A 21,733-nucleotide genomic window follows, 5' to 3' on the forward strand; every position below is an offset into this window, starting at 1 on the left:
CAATTCCTTATTTACAGACCTAAGAGGTATTAAGTGACATTATCAGGTGCCGTTTCTGTTTAAGTAACACAGGGACTTAATATATCAGCATTATTTGATAGGGCCTTTACTTTAATCTAGGGAATGCACATAGATTAAATTTAGTAGAACCTTGGTCAGATGAAAACATATTGTTCATTCATACTGTCTTATGATGTTTAATATTTGTTATTTTGCAGGTGGAGAAACTTCAAGAGAAAGGCTCTTATAGAACACAATATTAAAGACAACATTTTTGCTAGAAAACTCAGATAAACTTGAGCAAATTAGAGCAGAGCACAAAAATGATAAAGTAATTAGTCTCCTTCACTCTTAGCAGTTTTTCCAAATGTGCCACTTTTGATAGCTGCACGATTTATCTCAAATATTGTGAAATAAAAACTTGTATATTTAGTACTCACATAAGTATGTGTCTTGAAGATATCAGATGAGCTGCTTGTGCAGACTTTGTCTCCTTCTAATCCAATTACTCTTTTACAAATATTCATCTTCGGATCACTAGGATTTTTTGCTATAACAATATCTCCCCTGAGGAAAATTCAAACACTGTTAATTTATTGCAAAAGAGAAAGGGTCTTAAAAAACAGATTTTTTTGTTGCCAAGCAGCTGTAGGATATTTAACAGGCAACATTAATGATGTGTGAAAGAAAAGAGAATGTGCCACTGACCTCAAAAATGCTCTACTGACTAGTAATGCTTCAGCTACAAAATATCTAACCAAGAACAAGATAATAGAGAAATAAAATAAAAAAAAAAAACTTACTTTTCAATGCAATACAAATGACAGCTTAACCTCTCTGAAAATACAACATCATGGTTTTGAATTGTGGGTTCCATTGAAGGTCCTGAGCACTTAAAAAAAGAATGCTCATTTAAAAATAAAAAAAAATAAATGCTGTAATTTGCTACAGATCTGTTTACACACTAGGTGGTGATTAATACTTAAGGACAATATTTTTTGAATATTTACAATCACATGAATAATCAGTATTTTCTCTTTTTTTCAATAAAAAGAAATACAAAGTACAGATTTATTTACTTCTTCTAAGATAAACACAACTCAACAACAAGTATGATTGAAGTAAGTTAGTTCACATACCACTACCAGCTCCCCAATGTATTCAAATGCACAATGAGCAATGCATCCATACTGAATGGTATATCCAATAAAACCCAAAGACTTGCTGATAATATTTTTTATCATTTTGGCACCTGAAAACAAAAAATGAAGATTTCAACAAAACCCACTAGTCTGTAATGGTAATCTATCAAGATCAATAGGCAGTGCAAAATAAATAAAGCAATAATCTCATAATTAACTAGTTGTTTTATTCTTAAAATCTATTTTAAGACACATTGGCTATATGGCTTTAATTTTATAATTTAATATTCATGTCATATTTGCAGACACTTACTGTTTATATTTTGTACATGCACATTATCTTTGACTCCCCACTGAGAATCTTAATAGTATATCCCTACTTTTATATGTTGCGGTTGTTTAAATTTCAGACCTCAAAGCAGCAGTTCAACAAACTTCCTACATTGATGAAGCCTGCTTGCTGTTATAACAAGGGTTAGTAGGCAACACTTTATCAAAAGTTCTTTGTGATCTTTAATTGAGTTAATCAGGATTATGCAAGACCTAAACAACTCCACCTCGAACTTAAAAATCTAACCCTCATGGGTAAAGGGGACATGTGTGAAGATTCTGATCTATGGGTAAGAAAACTGTCTTCTGGCATATTAGACCAGCAACTTAAGTCTTCCTTAAGGTGGTAAACTCAAGCGCTTAAAAGAAATGCCACACACTGCTACTGCCAAAATGCAGAAAGAGGCAGTGTGTGGATTTACAATTAGGTTAAGATATGCATGTGGTTCCAGTATTTCAACATTCTGTTTTCCAGTGATGTGTTTGGGAGTTGTTTAAAACAATTACTAAGACAATGCAAGGGTGTGTTTGTAGGCTACTTGGAATCAAAGGCCATTCTAGGTGCACACTGGCCTTTCACCACTGAACTTTGGGTAATTTGTCAGAACAAATGAGTTTAAAAATAGATACAAAATAGGAGGAAGAATGAAAATTAACAAAAAATAAATAAAGTATAATGTTACAACTGCTAATTTTATGTATACTCTTTTAAGAATTTACATTTGTATTAAGAGTACTGGGATTTTTCCTTGATTAATTTTTTATAACAAATTAAATGTTGATACAATGTCCTTTGTGATTTCACTTTGCAAAATGAAAGTGCAGTTTTATACTGTTAAACAAAAGCTTTGTTACAGAAGACTTAAGAATTAGTAGGTAAACTCTTCACAATAAAGTATGCCATCTTTCAAGGAAAACAAAAAGATTTACATGATAGAAGGTTCCTGCAACAACAAAGACCAAATCTGCTTTGGATGTAAATTAAGTTCACAGTGTGTTCTTTTTTAGAGGACACTCATTCATTGAATAAAGGTGTTTTTAATGTTCAAAGAAAGCAGCATCTTTATCCCTTACTGTAAACATACAGGTCCTTATGCTCTCTGTAACATATTTTTCATATTGGATTTACTGATTACAATATTTACTGTCTTAACTGCAAAAAAGACTACTTTTGCAATATGTTCAAATTTGAAACGTTACTTCTAAAACAAAATAAATGAAATGAAACAAAATCCATCCATCCATCATCCAACCTGCTATATACTAACTACAGGGTCACGGGATGAAGCAAAATACAGCACCATCTTAAATGTTTATAGAAAAAATTAAGATTAAAATGCATGAAATTAATAAAAATACAGTACCATGTTAAATATGTTTGGCTAAATAGCTATGATTAATTGAAAAGAACTTCTTTGAGAAGGAAAGCAAAAGCAGAGTTGAAAATCATAGTGAAGTCCAAAAGAAGTAGAAGTTGTAACTATGCATTCTCTGTTGAAGTTTCCAGCAGGAACGTTTTTTCTGAATCAGCATGAAAATGCTTTTTTAGGTTTGGGAAAATGGGTTTGGTAAAAGAAGAAAATGGTTTGTATAGCATTCTCCATCACTGTTTGAAAACAGAATGCACTATTACAGATAACGTGTAGAAAATGTGAAATGCCAAAACACAAGTTGGTCTTCAGCAATCTATTTACCACTTGGCAGATATCTTGGACAAATTTGATAAAAATGAAGTAGCTGCTGAATGCCATATTTTCAGTTTATTTGACTACAGCATAGCATAATTTGTTTTGCATTCAGTATTTAAATGTTAATAATGATTTGTATATGGCTTTCCCTAACAGAACTTACACATGAGAAATGGAGAAGCTGTATTTATTAATCGTTATGGACAATTCAGGGAAAAAAATATCTGACAAGAACAGTTCCACTATAAGTTTAAAAGTCAAAATATAAACAGTGTTGCTCAATTTCATTTTTAAGTACAACATTTCAGACTTACATGTCCAATCCACAGTAACACAACTGCATCTTGGAAAGAATGAAAAGAAATAATAAGCATATCTTACAGATCCCCAAATAAGTGAACTTGATTAGAAAGGTACTGGAAAGATGGATGGTCATATATCTCATATGGCATGCCTAACCCATTGAGTTCAAAGTGTAGAACTAAAAAGGCTTGCAGGCAAACAAGCATTTCAATGATAGATCAATCAATATTTTGCACTTTCTAAAACCAGGTTTAAAGTCATAACTAACTTTCAAATTAATTTTCCTACTATCTAGTAAATTAGTGTGAAGTATATATGGTATGCCGCTTAATTTGGAACTGTATTAACTAAAGCAGAGTTGAAACACATGGGAAAAAAAGAAGAAAAAGTATGTCTTCTATAAATTTTATATTTCTTTATAGTCCACATAGCAAATGTTTTGTAAACTTACCATACATTATTTTACATACCACAATTTTTAATGCAACTTGAAAATACTATGATATAAATGGTTAATGTTAACAATTTAAACCAAAAAAGGTAGTAGAATACTAGAATGGTAAAATACAACTGTAGTATGTTCAAAACAAGCAATAAGTATCTACTAGTGGGTCTACTAGGAATATATATTGTCCTCTCCTACGCTAAGAGAATATATGACAGTTAAGTGTTGTTGTTTTATGATTGGGGATTTTATGTGATGATTAAAGACGCATTTAAATTAGAAATCTAACTCTTAAAGTAATGAAAGTTTAGCTTAATAGAGAGCACAAAATTAAATGTACTAATAAAACTGGTATTGTTTTAGTCAAATTTAGAATCAAAATGTCAAATGTTATTTCCCACAACTATTAATTTATTCAGGAACAGAGAAGTAAATTGCTATTCTTAAAAAAAGCAGTGTTACCCTTCTAATAAATTAATAGGAAACAAAGCTTAAGAACAATTTGTATGTCAGTCATTTTATAATGAATTCTGAGCTTTCTTCTCATCGTTTCTGTTGATAGCATTAATCACGGCAAGCAGTGCGGAAATCACTTTGAGCTTTATGAATGACATCCTAGAGATGGGAAAGGATTAGTTCTCAGTCGCTGCCAGTTATAGCGCCAGGTGGCTTTTTCTGCAGTGAAGGTGTTACCGATAATCCCATTACACTGGTTCTAAATCTCACAGACATCAAAATTATCACCAAGGTTCCTTTTCATCCCATCTCTTTCCAAATGACTGGAAACTGCTTCACCTGAAAGAAGTCACATTTGCAGGCAGCTGCTGTTTTAGCAGCCAGTCCCCTCGCCGAGAATGCCAATCTTGATCCAATTTCGCCGTGCTGGTGGCCCCTTATTCCCTGTCCAATAATACATCTGTTAGAAAATCCTACAGCTACAAATCAAGTATAATCCCAGCAAGGAACTCGTGTTGGTCTTGTCTTCCTAACATGCAGCAGGGTTTGTTGTCTATCTCTGACAGTGTCAGGGGAATACTTGTAAATCCCAGATCTGCTTAGAAGAATAGGGCAGTGATCACAAAACATGACCCCAGAACCTTGATATGACTATATTCTGACCCTTGGGCATTCATTCTAGGTGAAGATTAGAACTTTGCATAATAAGATTACACGGCAAGTGAATGATATCAAGGGACAATCCATATGCAACTGCTTGGTTTTCAATAGAAATTCTCAGTCTCGTAATATGCAAAGACTGTCAGGAACAAAATATTCATTCAAATTAGCTGTAAATTCCCATTATTATAATTATGGTGTGACTAAAAATACACAGCATTATTTCTGTTTTATTCCTTGGTTTTAAAGAAGTCTAATTGAAACAAATATTAGAAATTAACACCTTGTCTTCTCTAATCCTAGATTACAATTTATTGTGTACACAGCAAAAGAAAAAAAAATTAACTGCAGAGATCTTGTTAGTTTTAACCATCTGGGACTATTTGTGACCTGTGATTCTGCAATCAAATTTAATATAAAGAACCATCTGTTATGAAAAATGTTTTGTGTCATCAAAAATCACATAAGAACACAGAAGTAACAAACATACAATTTCTTATTTTAAACATGGTCTCAAAAAGCTTATACTTGTGCAGTCTATAAGAATACATTAACTATTTAATACTATAAATGGCAAGTTTAGATTACAGGATTACAGGAGTAATTAAAATGGAAAAGAACTACGAATTTTACCTATTTGCATTTGCAATATAATATAACATTTATCTTCATTGTCACTTGATTCTGCTCACTGTTGGAAGTTGCTCATTGCCTGTCCCTGTAGCAACAGATGCAAAACAGGACGCAAATCCAATGCACGACATTTACAAACACACCCAGGCCCTACTCTACAAAAACTTGCCAATCACTCGGACCGTATACCTCACTCACTCACTAACCAAAAACACTATTTCACTCATAGTTAAAAAGTGAACATTGGGTAGGATGGTACATCTTGAGCACTAGAAAGAAAGAATGTTTCAATATATCAGTATTTAGTGGTGAACACCTAGCAACAGAAAAAATAAAAATCCAAAATCTTAAAAATGCCTTGACAAATTTTATTGAACTATGGTGACATTATTGAAAAAGGAAAATAATTAGCCAACATGTGTTTTTCATTTTATTATTTATTAATATAAAGCTAACTTACATGCTTGCAACTGCAGTGAGAGTGTGGTTTATGTAAATGAAGGACGCAGCAGAAATGATTGACAGGTAATGTAAATAGTATTATTAACCAAAAGGGTGGACAGACGACTGAAGATGAAGCGTTGTCCTAAAAGAAGATAAGCGATCATATATATATATATATATATATAAAAATATAAATAAATAAATAAATAAATATAAAAGTTCAGTAAAGCTCAAGGAAGGCTACTATTGACTACTGGCTTGATTATCTGTTCTGCTCTGTTGATATCCAGCCTCGCCACTGAAAAACGATCCCCCTACTCCCCTCGATATGACAGTGGTGCTGTATACTTGAAGGAACAAATGACAGTCTTAGGTAATGGTGCTTGAACCTGAACTGCTACTCAGTGCTCCTCTCTCTTCATGTTAATACATCATTGTACCACATAAGATGCCAGCACTGCTGAGCATATACCAAAGCACTCACATCTTTTAAAAAGTGTGAATATTTTTTTCTGTTTTCACCAGAAATTAAAGAGAATAACTAATGTTGAACCATGTCATTTGACACATTTTAGATGTTTTAGTAAAAAAAAGGGAATTGCCTGCAAATTGGAATTATTCTGCTTTCAAAAGTGTACTATGCAAACTATTAAACCACTGCATGCAAACATCCATACAGCCATTTAAATTTCAACCACATAGTCCAGTACGATGGGTGCATTAAAGGTCAGAAAGAGTTCCAGTAATCATAAATTCACAACACAGATAACCGTTAATTAACTATTTATGCTAACACATGTTCTTATACATCAGGCTATCAAAAGTAAAATCAGGTAACAGTAGTCATAGTGTTTTGTTTATCAGTAAACAAGGCTACAATAAAAAAATTGTGTGCAACAAAGGTTTTAAAAAATGATCAAGGTGCAATTATTCTTCCGCATTCACTTCATTCCAAATGTCAGACAAAAATCAAAATGTATTTGAAACAAGTAGCACTTTATGCAGCTATAATCAATTTTTGGTTGAGAAGAATTATGGAAGCATGTATAATAATAATGGTTCATTATATTGATGATGGATATATAAAAGTAGATCCTTGCAATGCTGCTTCTTTAAATGAGTGCTCCTTTTGTTACAATACTTTCCTCAAGACACAACTGGTAGCAGCATGTAAATATGAGTTGCTATTGAAATACTTCTCCAAATTAATATTATTACACTTAATGCTTTTATATACTGTACCAATACACCAGAACCATCACGTTGTGTTTAAATTAACGTCTTAATCTTACGTTAATGGCATTTAAGATTTTATCATGTACTTTAATTTTTACATACATATTCAACATTTGCTTCCTTAATACTGCAGAACCTCAAATTAACGTTCCAATGTTTAACATTTTACCACTTTTTCATTTTTAAAGGGTGAGATGTAGTGATGGCTGTTTTTTTCAGAAGGATAATTAATTTTCAAAAAGAGAGGAGGAACTTACTGTATTTACAAATTCTGTAAGTGTGCTGAATCTTTATTGTAAAAAATTAAAAACAAACATTATTAAACATTTTTTTAATTATTCAGATAATCTACAATTTTAACAGTTTCATATACAATTTGTAAGCGGTTCCCTGCACAATGATGGCTGTAATTATAATATCAAAGGTAATAAATGTCAACTATTAACTTTGCCATAACTTTGCACCCCTAATAAAACGTTACAGCATGTGCCACACAAATGTGCTGCCTATAAATGACAATGCCTGATGTAATATGTTAAAAGTAAACCATGATTCAGTGTATTCTTTTTTTATCTAAACCCTCCAAAACTTTGTAATGGTGCAAGATTACAGATCAAAGTGTTATAGTCAAATTTGATTGAAGCTACCATTTATACAGGATCTGCTATAGGGTGAAATTATATTTATACCAAAAATTGTCATTATTCCTACTACTTACATGTTTCAATTCAAAGTTTCCTATAAAAGTGTGTTTTACAGTGATCCCAAACAATAACCAAAGTCACTAGGAAAGGCAAGAATTTATCTACAGCAGAAATGTTTTACTCCTTGGCAATTGTATCTAGCATATTCCAGAGTAAGATGATCCAGTGAAATAATATATATAAATATTAGCTTCTGGAAAAAAAAACCCAAAAAAATATTGTATGCAGAAAAGTACTCAATTAGTCACTCAGTACTTGTGAAACACCTGATTCATCAATGTCACTATAACTGAAGTCCATTGTATTAGGAAATTTCCCTGGCAACACAACTAGAATAGAAACAAACAAGAAATTCAGAAGTTAACCTGCAAAACCCCAGAAAATATTTCTGAGGATTATAAGTTTTAAATCATAGTGCAAGTATTTTATTTTACTGATATACTCTTATTAGAAAAGTTAAATATCAATTATCAATCGAACTGTGCATCTCAAGTCCCTGGGAGGAAGTTGAAAACATGGGAGAACATTGAACGAACACAAGAAAAACTTCTGAGCGGCATTAACAAAAATGACTTAGTTTTTGTTCCAAATACCAATAACGCGCATAGAATTCAGCTCTGCCCCTCCGAAACATTAAATATGGCACTATTAAATGTTAGAGCTTTAACTAACAAGACATTTTTTATAAAGGATCTTATTAGTGATAGAAACATTGATTTTATTGCACTAAGTGAAACGTGGCTTAACTCAGACGGCGCGGCTGTTTTAATCGAATCTGCGCCTCCGGATTACAGTTTTACTCGTGCAGACCACCAGGGAAAAAAGGGGGGCGGCTTGGCAAACATTTACTCGAGCCGGTTAAAATGTAAAGATGTTAGTTTTGGTAAATTTAAGTCCTTTGAGTATCTCGCCGTTGTTATTCATGGAGATTCTCATGTTCTAGTATTATCCGTGTATAGACCTCCTAGATATAATGCATCTTTCTTTGAGGAATTCTCTGACTTAATGTCAATTTTAATTACGAACTATGACACACTCTTAATAGTCGGCGACTTTAACTTTCATATCGACAATCAGTGTGACCAAAAAGTAAAAGAATTCATGAACCTCCTGGACTCTTTTGATTTGAGACAGCTCATTAATCAACCTACACATAAAGCAGGTCATACGTTAGACTTAGTGATTACTAAAGGACTAAAAGTTGATATAAAGCAGGTCATTGATATTGGTCTATCAGACCATTTCCTTCTACTATTTAATATAGAAATAATGATAGAAAACATTCATGAGAAGCATATTGTTAAAAAACTCTTATTTGACTCATCAGCAGCTTTAAAACTTACAAACATTCTAAGCAATCAGTCCATTTATAGTGCCAACTATAATAGCGCGGATAATGTAAATAGTAAAGTGGAAAACTTTAATTCTAAAGTAAGAGCTGCTGTTGACATAGTTGCACCTGAAAAGACAGTTAAAAAATCTTCTAGCATTGTTATTCCATGGAAGACCCAAAGAGTGTCTGATTTAAAAAGAACATGTTATAGAGCTGAGCGTAAATGGAGGAAAACTAAATTAACTATCCATTATGAGATATCCATCCATCCATCCATCCTCTTCCGCTTATCCGAGGTCGGGTCGCGGGGGCAGCAGCTTAAGCAGAGAGGCCCAGACTTCCCTCTCCCGCCACTTCTTCCAGCTCTTCCGGGAGAATCCCAAAGGCGTTCCCAGGCCAGCCGGGAGACATAGTCCCTCCAGCGTGTCCTGGGTCTTCCCCGGGGCCTCCTCCCGGTTGGACGTGCCCGGAACACCTCACCAGGGAGGCGTCCAGGAGGCATCCTGATCAGATGCCCGAGCCACCTCATCTGACTCCTCTCGATGCGGAGGAGCAGCGGCTCTACTCTGAGCCCCTCCCGGATGACTGAGCTTCTCACCCTATCTTTAAGGGAAAGCCCAGACACCCTGCGAAGGAAACTCATTTCAGCCGCTTGTATTCGCGATCTCGTTCTTTCGGTCACTACCCATAGCTCATGACCATAGGTGAGGGTAGGAGCGTAGATCGACTGGTAAATTGAGAGCTTTGCCTTACGGCTCAGCTCCTTTTTCACCACGACAGACCGATGCAGAGCCCGCATCACTGCGGATGCCGCACCGATCCGCCTGTCGATCTCACGCTCCATTCTTCCCTCACTCGTGAACAAGACCCCAGATACTTGAACTCCTCCACTTGGGGCAGGATCTCTCCCCCAACCCTGAGAGGGCACTCCACCCTTTTCCGCTGAGGACCATGCTCGGATTTGGAGGTGCTGATTCTCATCCCAGCCGCTTCACACTCAGCTGCGAACCGATCCAGAGAGAGCTGAAGATCACGGCCTGATGAAGCAAACAGGACAACATCATCTGCAAAAGCAGTGACCCAATCCTGAGTCCACCAAACCGACCCCTTCAACACCCTGGCTGCGCCTAGAAATTCTGTCCATAAAAGTTATGAACAGAATCGGTGACAAAGGGCAGCCCTGGCGGAGTCCAACTCTCACTGGAAACGGGCTCGACTTACTGCCGGCAATGCGGACCAAGCTCTGACACCGTTGTACAGAGACCGAACAGCTCTTATCAGGGGTCCGTACCCCATACTCCCGAGCACCCCCACAGGATTCCCGAGGGACACGGTGAATGCCTTTTCCAAGTCCACAAAACACATGTAGACCGGTCGGGCAAACTCCCATGCACCCTCCAGGACTCTGCTAAGGGTGAAGAGCTGGTCCACTGTTCGCGACCAGGGCCGAAAACCACACTGTTCCTCCTGAATCCGAGGTTCACTATCCGACGGACCCTCCTCTCCAGAACCCCGAATAGACTTTTCCAGGGAGGCTGAGGAGTGTGATCCCTCTATAGTTGGAACACACCCTCCGTCCCCCTTTTTAAAGAGGGGACCACCACCCCGGTCTGCCAATCCAGAGGCACTGTCCCGATGTCCATGCGATGTTGCAGAGACGTGTCAACCAAGACAGTCCTACAACATCCAGAGCCTTAAGGAACTCGGGCGATCTCATCCACCCCGGGCCCTGCCACCAAGGAGTTTTTGACCACCTCGGTGACTTCAGTCCCAGAGATGGGAGAGCCCACCTCAGAGTCCCCAGGCTCTGCTTCCTCATTGGAAGGCATGTTAGTGGGATTGAGGAGGTCTTGAAGTACTCCTCCCACCAACCCACAACGTCCCGAAGTCGAGGTCAGCAGCGCACCATCCCCACCATATACGGTGTTGACACTGCACTGCTTCCCCTCCTGAGACGCCGGACGGTGGACCAGAATCTCCTCGAAGCCGTCGAAAGTCGCTCTCCATGGCCTCTCAAACTCCTCCCATGCCCGAGTTTTGCCTCAGCAACAACCGGCCGCGTTCGCTTGGCCTGCCGGTACCTATCAGCTGCCTCCAGAGACCCACAGGACAAAAAAGTCCTATAGGACTCCTTCTTCAGCTTGACGGCATCCCTCACCGCTGGTGTCCACCAACGGGTTCGGGGATTGCCGCCACGACAGGCACCGACCACCTTGCGGCCACAGCTCCGGTCAGCCACCTCAACAATAGAGGCACGGAACATGGCCCATTCGGACTCAATGTCCCCCACCTCCCTCGGGACGTGGTTGAAGTTCTGCCGGAGGTGGGAGTTGAAGCTACTTCTGACAGGGGACTCTGCCAGCCATTCCCAGCAGACCCTCACAACACGTTTGGGCCTACCAGGTCTGACCGGCATCTTCCCCCACCATCGAAGCCAACTCACCACCAGGTGGTGATCAGTTGACAGCTCCGCCCCTCTCTTCACCCGAGTGTCCAAGACATATGGCCGCAAGTCCGACGACACGACCACAAAGTCGCCAAGTGCACATATGAACACCCTTATGCTTGAACATGGTGTTCGTTATGGACAATCCATGACGATCACAGAAGTCCAATAACAAAACACCGCTCGGGTTCAGATCAGGGGGGCCATTCCTCCCAATCACGCCCTTTCAGGTCTCACTGTCATTGCCCACGTGAGCATTGAAGTCTCCCAGCAAAACGAGGGAATCCCCAGAAGGTATGCCCTCTAGCAACCCTCCAGAGACTCCAAAAGGGTGGATACTCCAAACTGCTGTTGGCATACGCACAAACAACAGTCAGGACCCTTCCCCCCACAAGAAGGCGGAGGGAAGCCACCCTCTCGTCCACCGGGGTAAACCCCAATGCACAGGCTCCGAGTCGGGGGGCAATAAGTATGCCCACACCTGCTCGGCGCCTCTCCCCAGGGGCAACTCCAGAGTGGTAGAGAGTCCAGCCCCTCTCAAGGAGATTGGTTCCAGAGTCCAAGCTGTGCGTCGAGGTGAGTCCGACTATATCTAGCCGGAACCTCTCGACCTCGCGCACTAGCTCAGGTTCCTTCCCTTTCAGAGAGGTGACATTCCAGTCCCAAGAGCCAGTTTCTATAGCCAAGGATCAGACCGCCAAGGTCCCCGCCTTCGGCCACCACCCAACTCACACTGCACCCAACCTCCTTGGCCCCTCCCATAGGTGGTGAGCCCATGGGGAGGAGGAACCACAATACCTCTTCAGGCTGTGCCCGGCCGAGCCCCATGGGTGCAGGCCCGGCCACCAGGCGCTCGCCATCGAGCCCCACCTCCAGGCCTGGCTCCAGAGGGGGACCCCGGTGACCCGCGTCCGAGCAAGGGAAAACGTCGCCCAAGGTTTTAATCTTCATAAGAGGTTTATTGAACCGCTCTTTGTCTCATCCCTCACCTAGGACCAGTTTGCCTTGGGTGGCCCTATCAGGGGCATAAATCCTCGGACAACAATTATGAGATATTGAAGGTTAAAATAACAGAATACAATAACACAGTCCATATTGAGAGGCGCTTCTTTTTCTCTAAGATTATAAATAACAATGCTAGTAATCCCAGAGTTTTCTACAATTGATTGTCTGTTAAACCCAGGTAACACAAAGGAATGCCTCCAGAATACTTCCAGTGAAACCTGTGAGAACATTGCTATATTTTTCAATCAAAAAATTAATGAGATTAGAGATAACATAGTATATCTCCCCAACACTGCAGAACCTCCAAAGCCCCGGTATTCCATTATAAACAAATTAAATTCCTTCACCAGGATAGATTTACCTGAATTACATAGTATAATCTCTCAACTGAAACCCTCCACCTGCGTCCTTGACCCAATACCAACAAGGTTTATCAAAGAAGTATCAGGCGTGCTAATTGACAATATTCTTGACATAGTAAATTCGTCATTAGATACGGGGGTCTTCTCAGACTGTCTTAAGACTGCTGTAGTTAAACCCCTGCTCAAGAAAAATAATCTTGACCCCTTTGCTTTTGAAAATTATAGACCCATCTCTAACCTGCCCTTCTTAAGTAAACTTCTAGAGAAGGCAGTCATTATGCCTCAATAAACATGCTATTCATGATAAATTTCAGTCAGGTTTCAGAACAAATTACAGCACAGAAACTGCACTCGTTAAAGTAATAAATGACTTGCGGGTAAATGTAGACAGAGGCCATTTATTTGTTCTCATCCGCTTAGATCTGAGTGCCGCATTTGACACCATTGATCACAATATTCTTAGAAATCGCCTTAGTCAATGGGTGGGCCTCTCTGGCAATGTCTTAAATTGGTTTGAATCCTACCTGCAAGGGAGAAAATTCTTTGTGAGTTGTGGTAATCACATCTCAAAGACACATGATATTCTATATGGTGTTCCACAAGGCTCTATCCTGGGTACGCTGCTCTTCTCAATCTATATGCTTCCGTTAGGTCAGATTCTTTCAGGTTACAACGTGAGCTACCACAGCTATGCTGATGACACACAGCTGTACTTATCAATAGCACCTGATGACTCCGACTCTCTCGATTCACTAACACAATGTCTTACTGGTATTTCTGAATGGATGAATAGTAATTTTCTCAAACTAAATAAAGAGAAAACTGAAATTTTAGTAATTGGAAATAATGGATTCAATGAGGTTATCAGAAATAAACTTGATGCATTAGGATTAAAAGTTAAGACGGAAGTAAAAAACTTAGGGGTAACTGTTGACTGTATTCTGAATTTTAAATCGCATATTCATCAGACCACTAGGACAGCACTTTTTCACTTAAGAAACACAGCAAAAGTTAGACCTCTTATATCATTGAAAGATACTGAGAAATTAATTCACGCTTTTGTTTTCAGTCGACTAGATTACTGTAACGCACTCCTCTCAGGACTACCCAAAAAGACATAAATCATTTGCAACGAGTGCAGAATGCAGCTGCTAGAATCCTAACTAGGAAAAGAAAATCCGAGCACATCTCTCCAGTTTTGATGTCACTACAGTAGTTACCTGTGTCATTCAAGATTGACTTTAAAATTCTGCTTATGGTTTATAAAGCCTTGAATAATCTCACTCCATCTTATATATCGGAATGTCTGACACCTTATATTCCAAATCGTAACCTTAGATCCTTAAATGAGTGTCTCCTTAGAATTCCAAAATCTAAACTTAAAAGAAGTGGTGAGGTGGCCTTCTGCTGTTATGCACCTAAAATCTGGAATAGCCTGCCAATAGGAATTCGCCAGGCTAATACAGCAGAGCACTTTAGAACACTGCTTAAAACACATTACTTTAACATGGCTTTCTCCTAACTTCACTTAAACTTAAACCTGATACTCTGTATGTTCAATTCATCATAATAACTACTCATAGTGGCTCTAAAATCCGTACTGACCCCAACTCTCTTTTCTGTTTCTTTTTTCGGTTTCTTTGTGGTGGTGGCCTGCGCCACCACCACCTACTCAAAGCATCATGATGCTCCAACATTGATGAACTGAAAGCCAGAAGTCTACGTGACCATCATCATCAAGTCCTTCCATGAGAACCCTAAATACAAAGAGGACTGTTTCATTTATGTTAGGTAGATTGCCCAGAGGGGACTGGGCGGTCTCTTGGTCTGGAATCCCTGCAGATGTTTTTTTCTCCAGCCGTCCGGAGTTTTTTGTTTTTTTTGTCCACCCTGGCCATCGGACCTTACTTATTCTATGTTAATTAATGTTGACTTATTTTTATTTTTTATTGTGTCTTCTATTTTTCTATTCTTCATTTTGTAAAGCACTTTGAGCTACATTTTTTATTGTATGAAAATGTGCTATATAAATAAATGTTGTTGTTGTTGATGATGGTACTGCGGTCAGTATTTTCAAGTAGACAACAAGGCTACAGCTGAAGTATTAAAAACAATTGCTTTGCTTTCTTGCATCAGTGTTGCTTTGTTCAATACTTACCTTTTCAAAACAGAATCCACATGGTTGATGACAATTTTCAGTCAAACTTGAAAACTATGATCTGTAATGAGAAAGCATATAGAAAAATACAAATAAATTAATAAATGGAAAAGCAAAAAGAAAGATAAACAGAATTAAAATATTTTCCATCATGTACTCCCTATGATTAGAAACACCAGAATCCAATGCTGTGATATAATCAGTATACTAGCACATTCCTTAACATCCTTGCTCAGCTTAGGCTGAGAACCAAATGGACCAAAAATGGACCGGACAGACTTATCTCCCAAGTGCCTGTCAAAAAGTTAAACCTTTTTGTAATTAACAGATTATTTAATGATAATAATGTTTCTTTAGATAAAGGTAAGCATGAAGCTTGGAACAAATACAAGAAAACTGAATTATATACCTGGAAAACACCTGGGATTAAATCGGTCACTTAGAGATCTGTACATAGACGTTTTTGCATCCTACGAACAATTACACTACAAATTTAACTTACCAGCAACACATTTCTTTCACTACCTTCAAATTTGAAACTTTGTTAAACAGAACCTGTCCAATTTTCCTCACCTCCCACCTACCTTTATACCGGAAAAAATATTGCTCAGTCTCAAGGACTCAGGCAGCATTTCTGTAATGTAAAAACTATTTTACAGTCTCTCCCTTACAAAGATCCAAGAGAAAAGTGGGAAAAGGATCTCTTACTCAATATTTCAGAAAAAGAGTGGAAATTAGCAATGCAGAGAATTAACTTGAGCTCCATATACACAAAGCATATAATTATTCAACTTAAAATTATATATTGAGCACATCCCTCTCGTTTAAAATTGTCCAAAAAGGCAAATGAAAGGCTGCGTCAAGAGGTGCAACTTGAGCTTCGACAGGTGCTGGGTAAAATTGAAGAGCGCATTCAGGAAAACTCGTTTAAACTGAGCACACTTACTGATCAATTGGAGGATCTCAAGGAGACATTCACGAATCGGATTGAAATGGCCGAAAATTTAGCTGCCAGTGCCGAGAAAAAGCAGTAAATGTCAGCTCCGAATGCAAAAACCTCGGAGAAAAACTGGGAGACAGACTGGCTGCTTTGGAAGATGGGAGTAGAAGGTATAATGTCAGAATTGAAGGTCTGCCTGAGAATCGAGAAAGTTCAAACCCTGTGAAATTCGCAGCTGAACTTTTTTCTAAAATAATCAGGGACGACTTTAAAGCAGAATCTGAGATAGCAGCGCTTACGCGTATGGATCAAACACCGTTAGACCCGACCAAGATCTTTTATAGTTCGTTTTGAACGATTATCATTTAAGCTAGAGGTGATGGCACTCCTCAGAAACAAGGAAGATATTATATATGAAAATAACCACATTCGTATCTTCCTGACTTCTCTCCAGCAACAGCTACTAAACGCGCAGCCTTCTACAACATTAAACAGCGGTTACGGCAAGCCAGCGTCAAATACAGCCTCTTGTATCCAGCAAAACTGAAAGTGGAATGGCAGGGTCAATTCTATGTCTTCGCTAGCAAGGAAGAAGCAGAAAAGGAATTAAGAAAGCTGATCCCGGGACTATTCTGATACATAATAGTGAGTCATGGCGGTTAATGATAAAGCAAGGATTAATAATCTACTGTCTGATCTATTTTTTAAAATACGGGTTTTTATCAGCATATATTCTCATTATTACTTAGTATTACTAGGGCGCTATCTGTTTATGTTTTATTGTGCTTAATTATTTTTCTTTTTTCTTTTTTTTTTTTCTAATTATTTCATCTCTACCCTAAACGAGACTGTTCAATATCATACCCTTGGTTTATTGTTATTGCTATTACTGCATTAAGACTTGTTATGCTTATTTTGGACACATTTTTAACACCATCCTCCGGGTTTATTATCTGGGTGTATCATCTTAATGCACTAAAATTGCTGAAGTCTATATATATATTTTAAGTGCAAAATTCTTTTTTTTTTAAAGACTATATTGGTAACAGATATCTCTATCTTTTAACCCTAAAGCGCCACTGCATGGGGCTTGTTTTGCTTTGGACGTGCTCTGTCTCTGGGTATGTCAGAGGACTGGGACTGTGTGAAGTGGGTTTTAGCCTCACTTGGGGAGGCAAAAAGGGAGGGTGGGGGTTAAGGGGGGGAGAGAAAGAGAGCAGGCTTGATCTATACCTAATCTATCCTCTCAATCTTTATAATTATAACTATCAACGTAATAATAAGCTGCATGGCAACAACTCTAGGGGAAATAGGAAATTAAGACCTAAACTGTCTCACTTCCAGTTAAGACTATAAAATGACATCAAAAACTCAGAATCAGTGTCTCCATGATGGGACAGTTAACTTCGTAAGCTGGAATGTTAAAGGCCTGAATCACGAATTAAAGAGAAAGAAAGTACTCTCTCACCTAACAGGTCTAAATGCTAAAATAGTATTTTTACAGGAAACCCACTTACTAAGCAAGGATCAGTTCCAGCTGCAAAAGACTGGACTGGCCAAATGTTCCAAAACTAGAAGTGTGGGAATTCTCATACATAGAACAGTACCATTTGTAGCATCAGATGTAGTATTGGATCCTGAAGGGAGATATGTAATGGTCATGGGAGACTTATCTAACTGTAAAATGATTTTGATAAATGTTTATGCACCTAATGTTGATGATAAGGAATTTATACAAAATTTATTTGCATCCATTCCCAATCTGAACACTCATAAAGTTATAATGGCTGGGACTTTAATTGTGTTCTAAATCCACTTTTAGATAGGACTTCCTCCACAGGGGAACGCATCTAACACCGCAAAGATAATTACAAAGTTTATAACTGATCACAACTTATCAGATCCCTGGAGGTTTTTAAACCCAAATTCAAGAACATATTCTTTCTACTCACCAGTACATCATTGCTACTCAAGGATTGATTACTTCTTTATAGACAATAACTTCTTGCCTAAGATTAAATCTTGCAAATACGATGCTATTGTTATTTCTGACCATGCACCTATGATCTTGGAGCTAAAATTACTAAGCCCCATACACTCACCCGCAGATGGCCTCAACCCGCTTCTATTAGCTGACGAGAATTGTACTGAATTTATATCCAAACAAATCAAATTCTTTCTAGAGACAAATACATCCCGAGATCTCTGCAGGAATACTCTGGGAAACTCTTAAGGCCTTCTTAAGAGGACAGATTATCTCATATCTTTCCCACAGAAATAAATCCGAGCCAAGAAAGTAGCAGAGATAAAAGCGAAATTACTAAAATAGATGAAGAACATGCCAGACTACCAAGCGAGACTCTACATAGGAGGAGGCAGGCTCTACATTCAGAATTAAACCTCTTGACAACTAAAGAAACTGAACAACTAATTTACAAATCCAGACATCATTACTATGAACATGGAGAAAGCTAATAAGCTTTTAGCTCAACAAATTCACAAGCAAGAAGTGCAACGCAATCTCGTAATCACTAACACGAACGGAGATAAAATCATCGAACACAAAAATATAATGCACACTTTCAGAGACTACTATAAATCCCTATATACTACTGAGTTTAAAGAAGACAATACACAATCTAATGCATTTCTGGATACATTACAGATACCACAAATAGACGCTTTTAGTGTGGAGGAACTTGATAAACCTCTGCATTATCAGAATTACTAGATGCTATAAAGTCACTCCAAGGTGGAAAGCAGCAGGCCCTGATGGCTACCCTGCAGAGTTTTACAAGAAATTCTCCGCTCAGCTAGCTCCCTCCTATTAGCAACATTTACAGAAGCCAGAGATAACCAATCTCTTCCACAAACCTTTCGCCAAGCACTAATCACTGTCTTTCCAAAACAAAATAAGGATTTATTACAATGTGCATCATACAGACCAATTTCACTTCTGAATAACGACGTTAAAATACTCTCTAAAATCATAGCTAGAAGGATGGAGAAAGTGCTCCCTCGTAATATCACAAGACCAAACTGGATTTATTAGGGGCCGCACTTATCTTCAAATCTTCGAGCCTGTTTAATGTAATATACTCACCAACTAAATCAAACACCCCAGAAATATTATTATCATTGGATGCAGAAAAAGCATTCGACATGATTGAATGGAAATACCTTTTACTACATTGGAGAAGTTTGGGTTTGGCCCAACATTTGTGCATGGATTAAATTACTGTATACTAACCCAGAAGCTTCAGTTTGCATCAACAACATTTGCTCAGACTACTTTAAACTAGAACGTGGCACTAGACAAGGATGCCCTTGTCACTGCTGCTGTTTGCATTGCCATTGAACCACTGGCAATACATTGTCGAAATACTGATCAGATAAAGGGGATTAGCAGAGAAGGACTGGAACAGAAAATCTCATTATATGCAGATGACATGGTACTGTATATATCGGACCCAGAAAATTCTGTGCCTGCAGTCTTAGCAGCACTCACAGAATTTCAAAAGATCTCTGGTCTCAGAATTAATCTGAATAAAAGTGTACTCTTTCCAGTGAATTCTCAAGCGTATAATATTAGATTAGATACCCTACCTTTTATCATTGCAGAACAGTTTAAATACCTAGGGTAAACATCACAAGTAAACATAAAGCTCTTATCAACAAAATTTTGCTGCTGCATGGAAAAAATTAAACAAGACTTGCATAGATGGTCAACCCTTCATCTCACACTAGCTGGAAGAATTAACACTGTTAAGATGAATATTCTTCTTAAACTCCTTTTTATTTCAAAACATCCCAATATACATTAATAAATCATTCTTTAAGCAATTAGATTCAACAATAACCTCATTTATTTGGAATTCAAAACATCCACGCATCAAAAGAGCGACCCTACAAAGACAAAAGGCAGAAGGCGGCATGGCTCTACCTAACTTCCAGTTTTATTACTGGGCAGCAAATATACAGGATAAGAACCTGGACACAAATAGAAGAACATACACAGGCTTGGACCGCAATAGAAGTAAAATCCTGCACTACTTCTTTGTATTCCTTGCTCTGTGCTCCAATAAACACACGCTATCTGCAATATACTAATAACCCAATTGTGCTCCACTCACTTAGAATCTGGAACCAATGTAGAAAGCATTTTAAGATGGAGAAGCTTCTATCTGTGGCACCTCTGCAAGAGAACCACCTCTTTCAACCTTCACAAACATATGCAGTTTTAATATCTGGAAAAATTTGGAATTAACTTGCTTAGAGATCTTTATATAGACAACGTCTTTGCATCCTATGAACAATTACATTCCAAATTTAACATTCCAGCTACACATTTCTTTCACTATCTTCAAATCATAAGCTTTGTTAAACAGAACCTTCCACATTTTCCTCATCTTTCACCCTCATCCATGTTGGAAAAAATATTGCTCAATCTCAAGGACTTAGACTCCATCTCTACAATATAGATAGATTGATAGATAGATAGATAGATACTTTATTAAACCCAAGGGGAAATTCACATAATCCAGCAGCAGTATACTGATACAAAGAAACAATATTAAATTAAATAGTAACAAAAATGAAAAAAATTAAAATAAAATTAATGTTAGCATTTACTCCCCCGGGTGGAATTGAATTTTACATCATTGAAATCTAAAATCATTTTACAATCCCTTGTCGCAGTAGGGGGCAGTAGTGCTCCCTTGAACCCTCAGGTACCATGCCAAACACCTGGTAAAAGTGCTACAATTATTCTTTTTATTATAATAATGGGCACCAAGCACCCTCCACTCCACACTATTCATAAACCACAATAACAATAACAAATCAATAATAATCACAATCCTCCACTCCTAGACGAGTTGCCCTCCTACCACCCAGCTCAGCTCAGTGTCTGGGAGTTCCCAGAGTCCTTTTATTCCTCCTGACCCGGAAGTCTTTCTGCCCAACAGTTCCACAAGTCCTTATTCCTTCCGGGTCAGGGTAAACAGTACTTTTCTTCACCCCGGAAGCCCGTCGCTCTTCCTGTGACGAACTTCCGGGTCATGGTGCCCAAATAAGTCCATTGGCCTCCCGACAGCGACTCCCAGTGGCCCCCAAGGTATCCAGCAGGGCTGTGTATAAAAACTACATAGTCCATGAGGCCCTGCTGGAATTGGGGCCCATATATGCTCGGAGGCTCCTCCTAGCGGCCAGGGGGTGAGGGCCGGAGTAAAATGCCGGCAATCCACCACATTTCCCCCCCCTTAGCGACGACAACTGGGGCGGAGCGTCGATCCCCGCGAGGGACATCCTCCTCCAGGAGGACGCGTCATCCGGACCTTGGCCGTATTGTTTAAACCTCCCGGCGAACCTTGGGGGAACGGTGTATCTTCTATCCCACCGCTCCCCTGTCCTCCGGGAACAATCTCGCCACACGTGTCCTGGTTGCCG

The 21,733-nt window shown here is 38.5% G+C and overlaps 1 protein-coding gene across 1 annotated transcript in view; it reads right to left on the reverse strand.

Moving 5' to 3' along the window:
* The window catches only part of immp1l (inner mitochondrial membrane peptidase subunit 1), a 57,857-nt gene that overhangs the window by 12,129 nt on the left and 23,995 nt on the right, over positions 1 to 21,733 (reverse strand). Inside the window, exons 2-5 of the mRNA XM_039749594.1 lie at positions 15,346 to 15,406; positions 1,140 to 1,252; positions 804 to 892; positions 441 to 567 (exon numbers count right to left, since the gene is read on the reverse strand). Coding sequence (XP_039605528.1) covers positions 441 to 567; positions 804 to 892; positions 1,140 to 1,244 — 321 coding nt within the window. The 5' untranslated portion in view covers positions 1,245 to 1,252; positions 15,346 to 15,406. The remainder of the gene's footprint in view (positions 1 to 440; positions 568 to 803; positions 893 to 1,139; positions 1,253 to 15,345; positions 15,407 to 21,733) is intronic.

This window comes from Polypterus senegalus, chromosome 1 (assembly GCF_016835505.1).
Source record: "Polypterus senegalus isolate Bchr_013 chromosome 1, ASM1683550v1, whole genome shotgun sequence".
NCBI lineage: Eukaryota > Metazoa > Chordata > Cladistia > Polypteriformes > Polypteridae > Polypterus > Polypterus senegalus.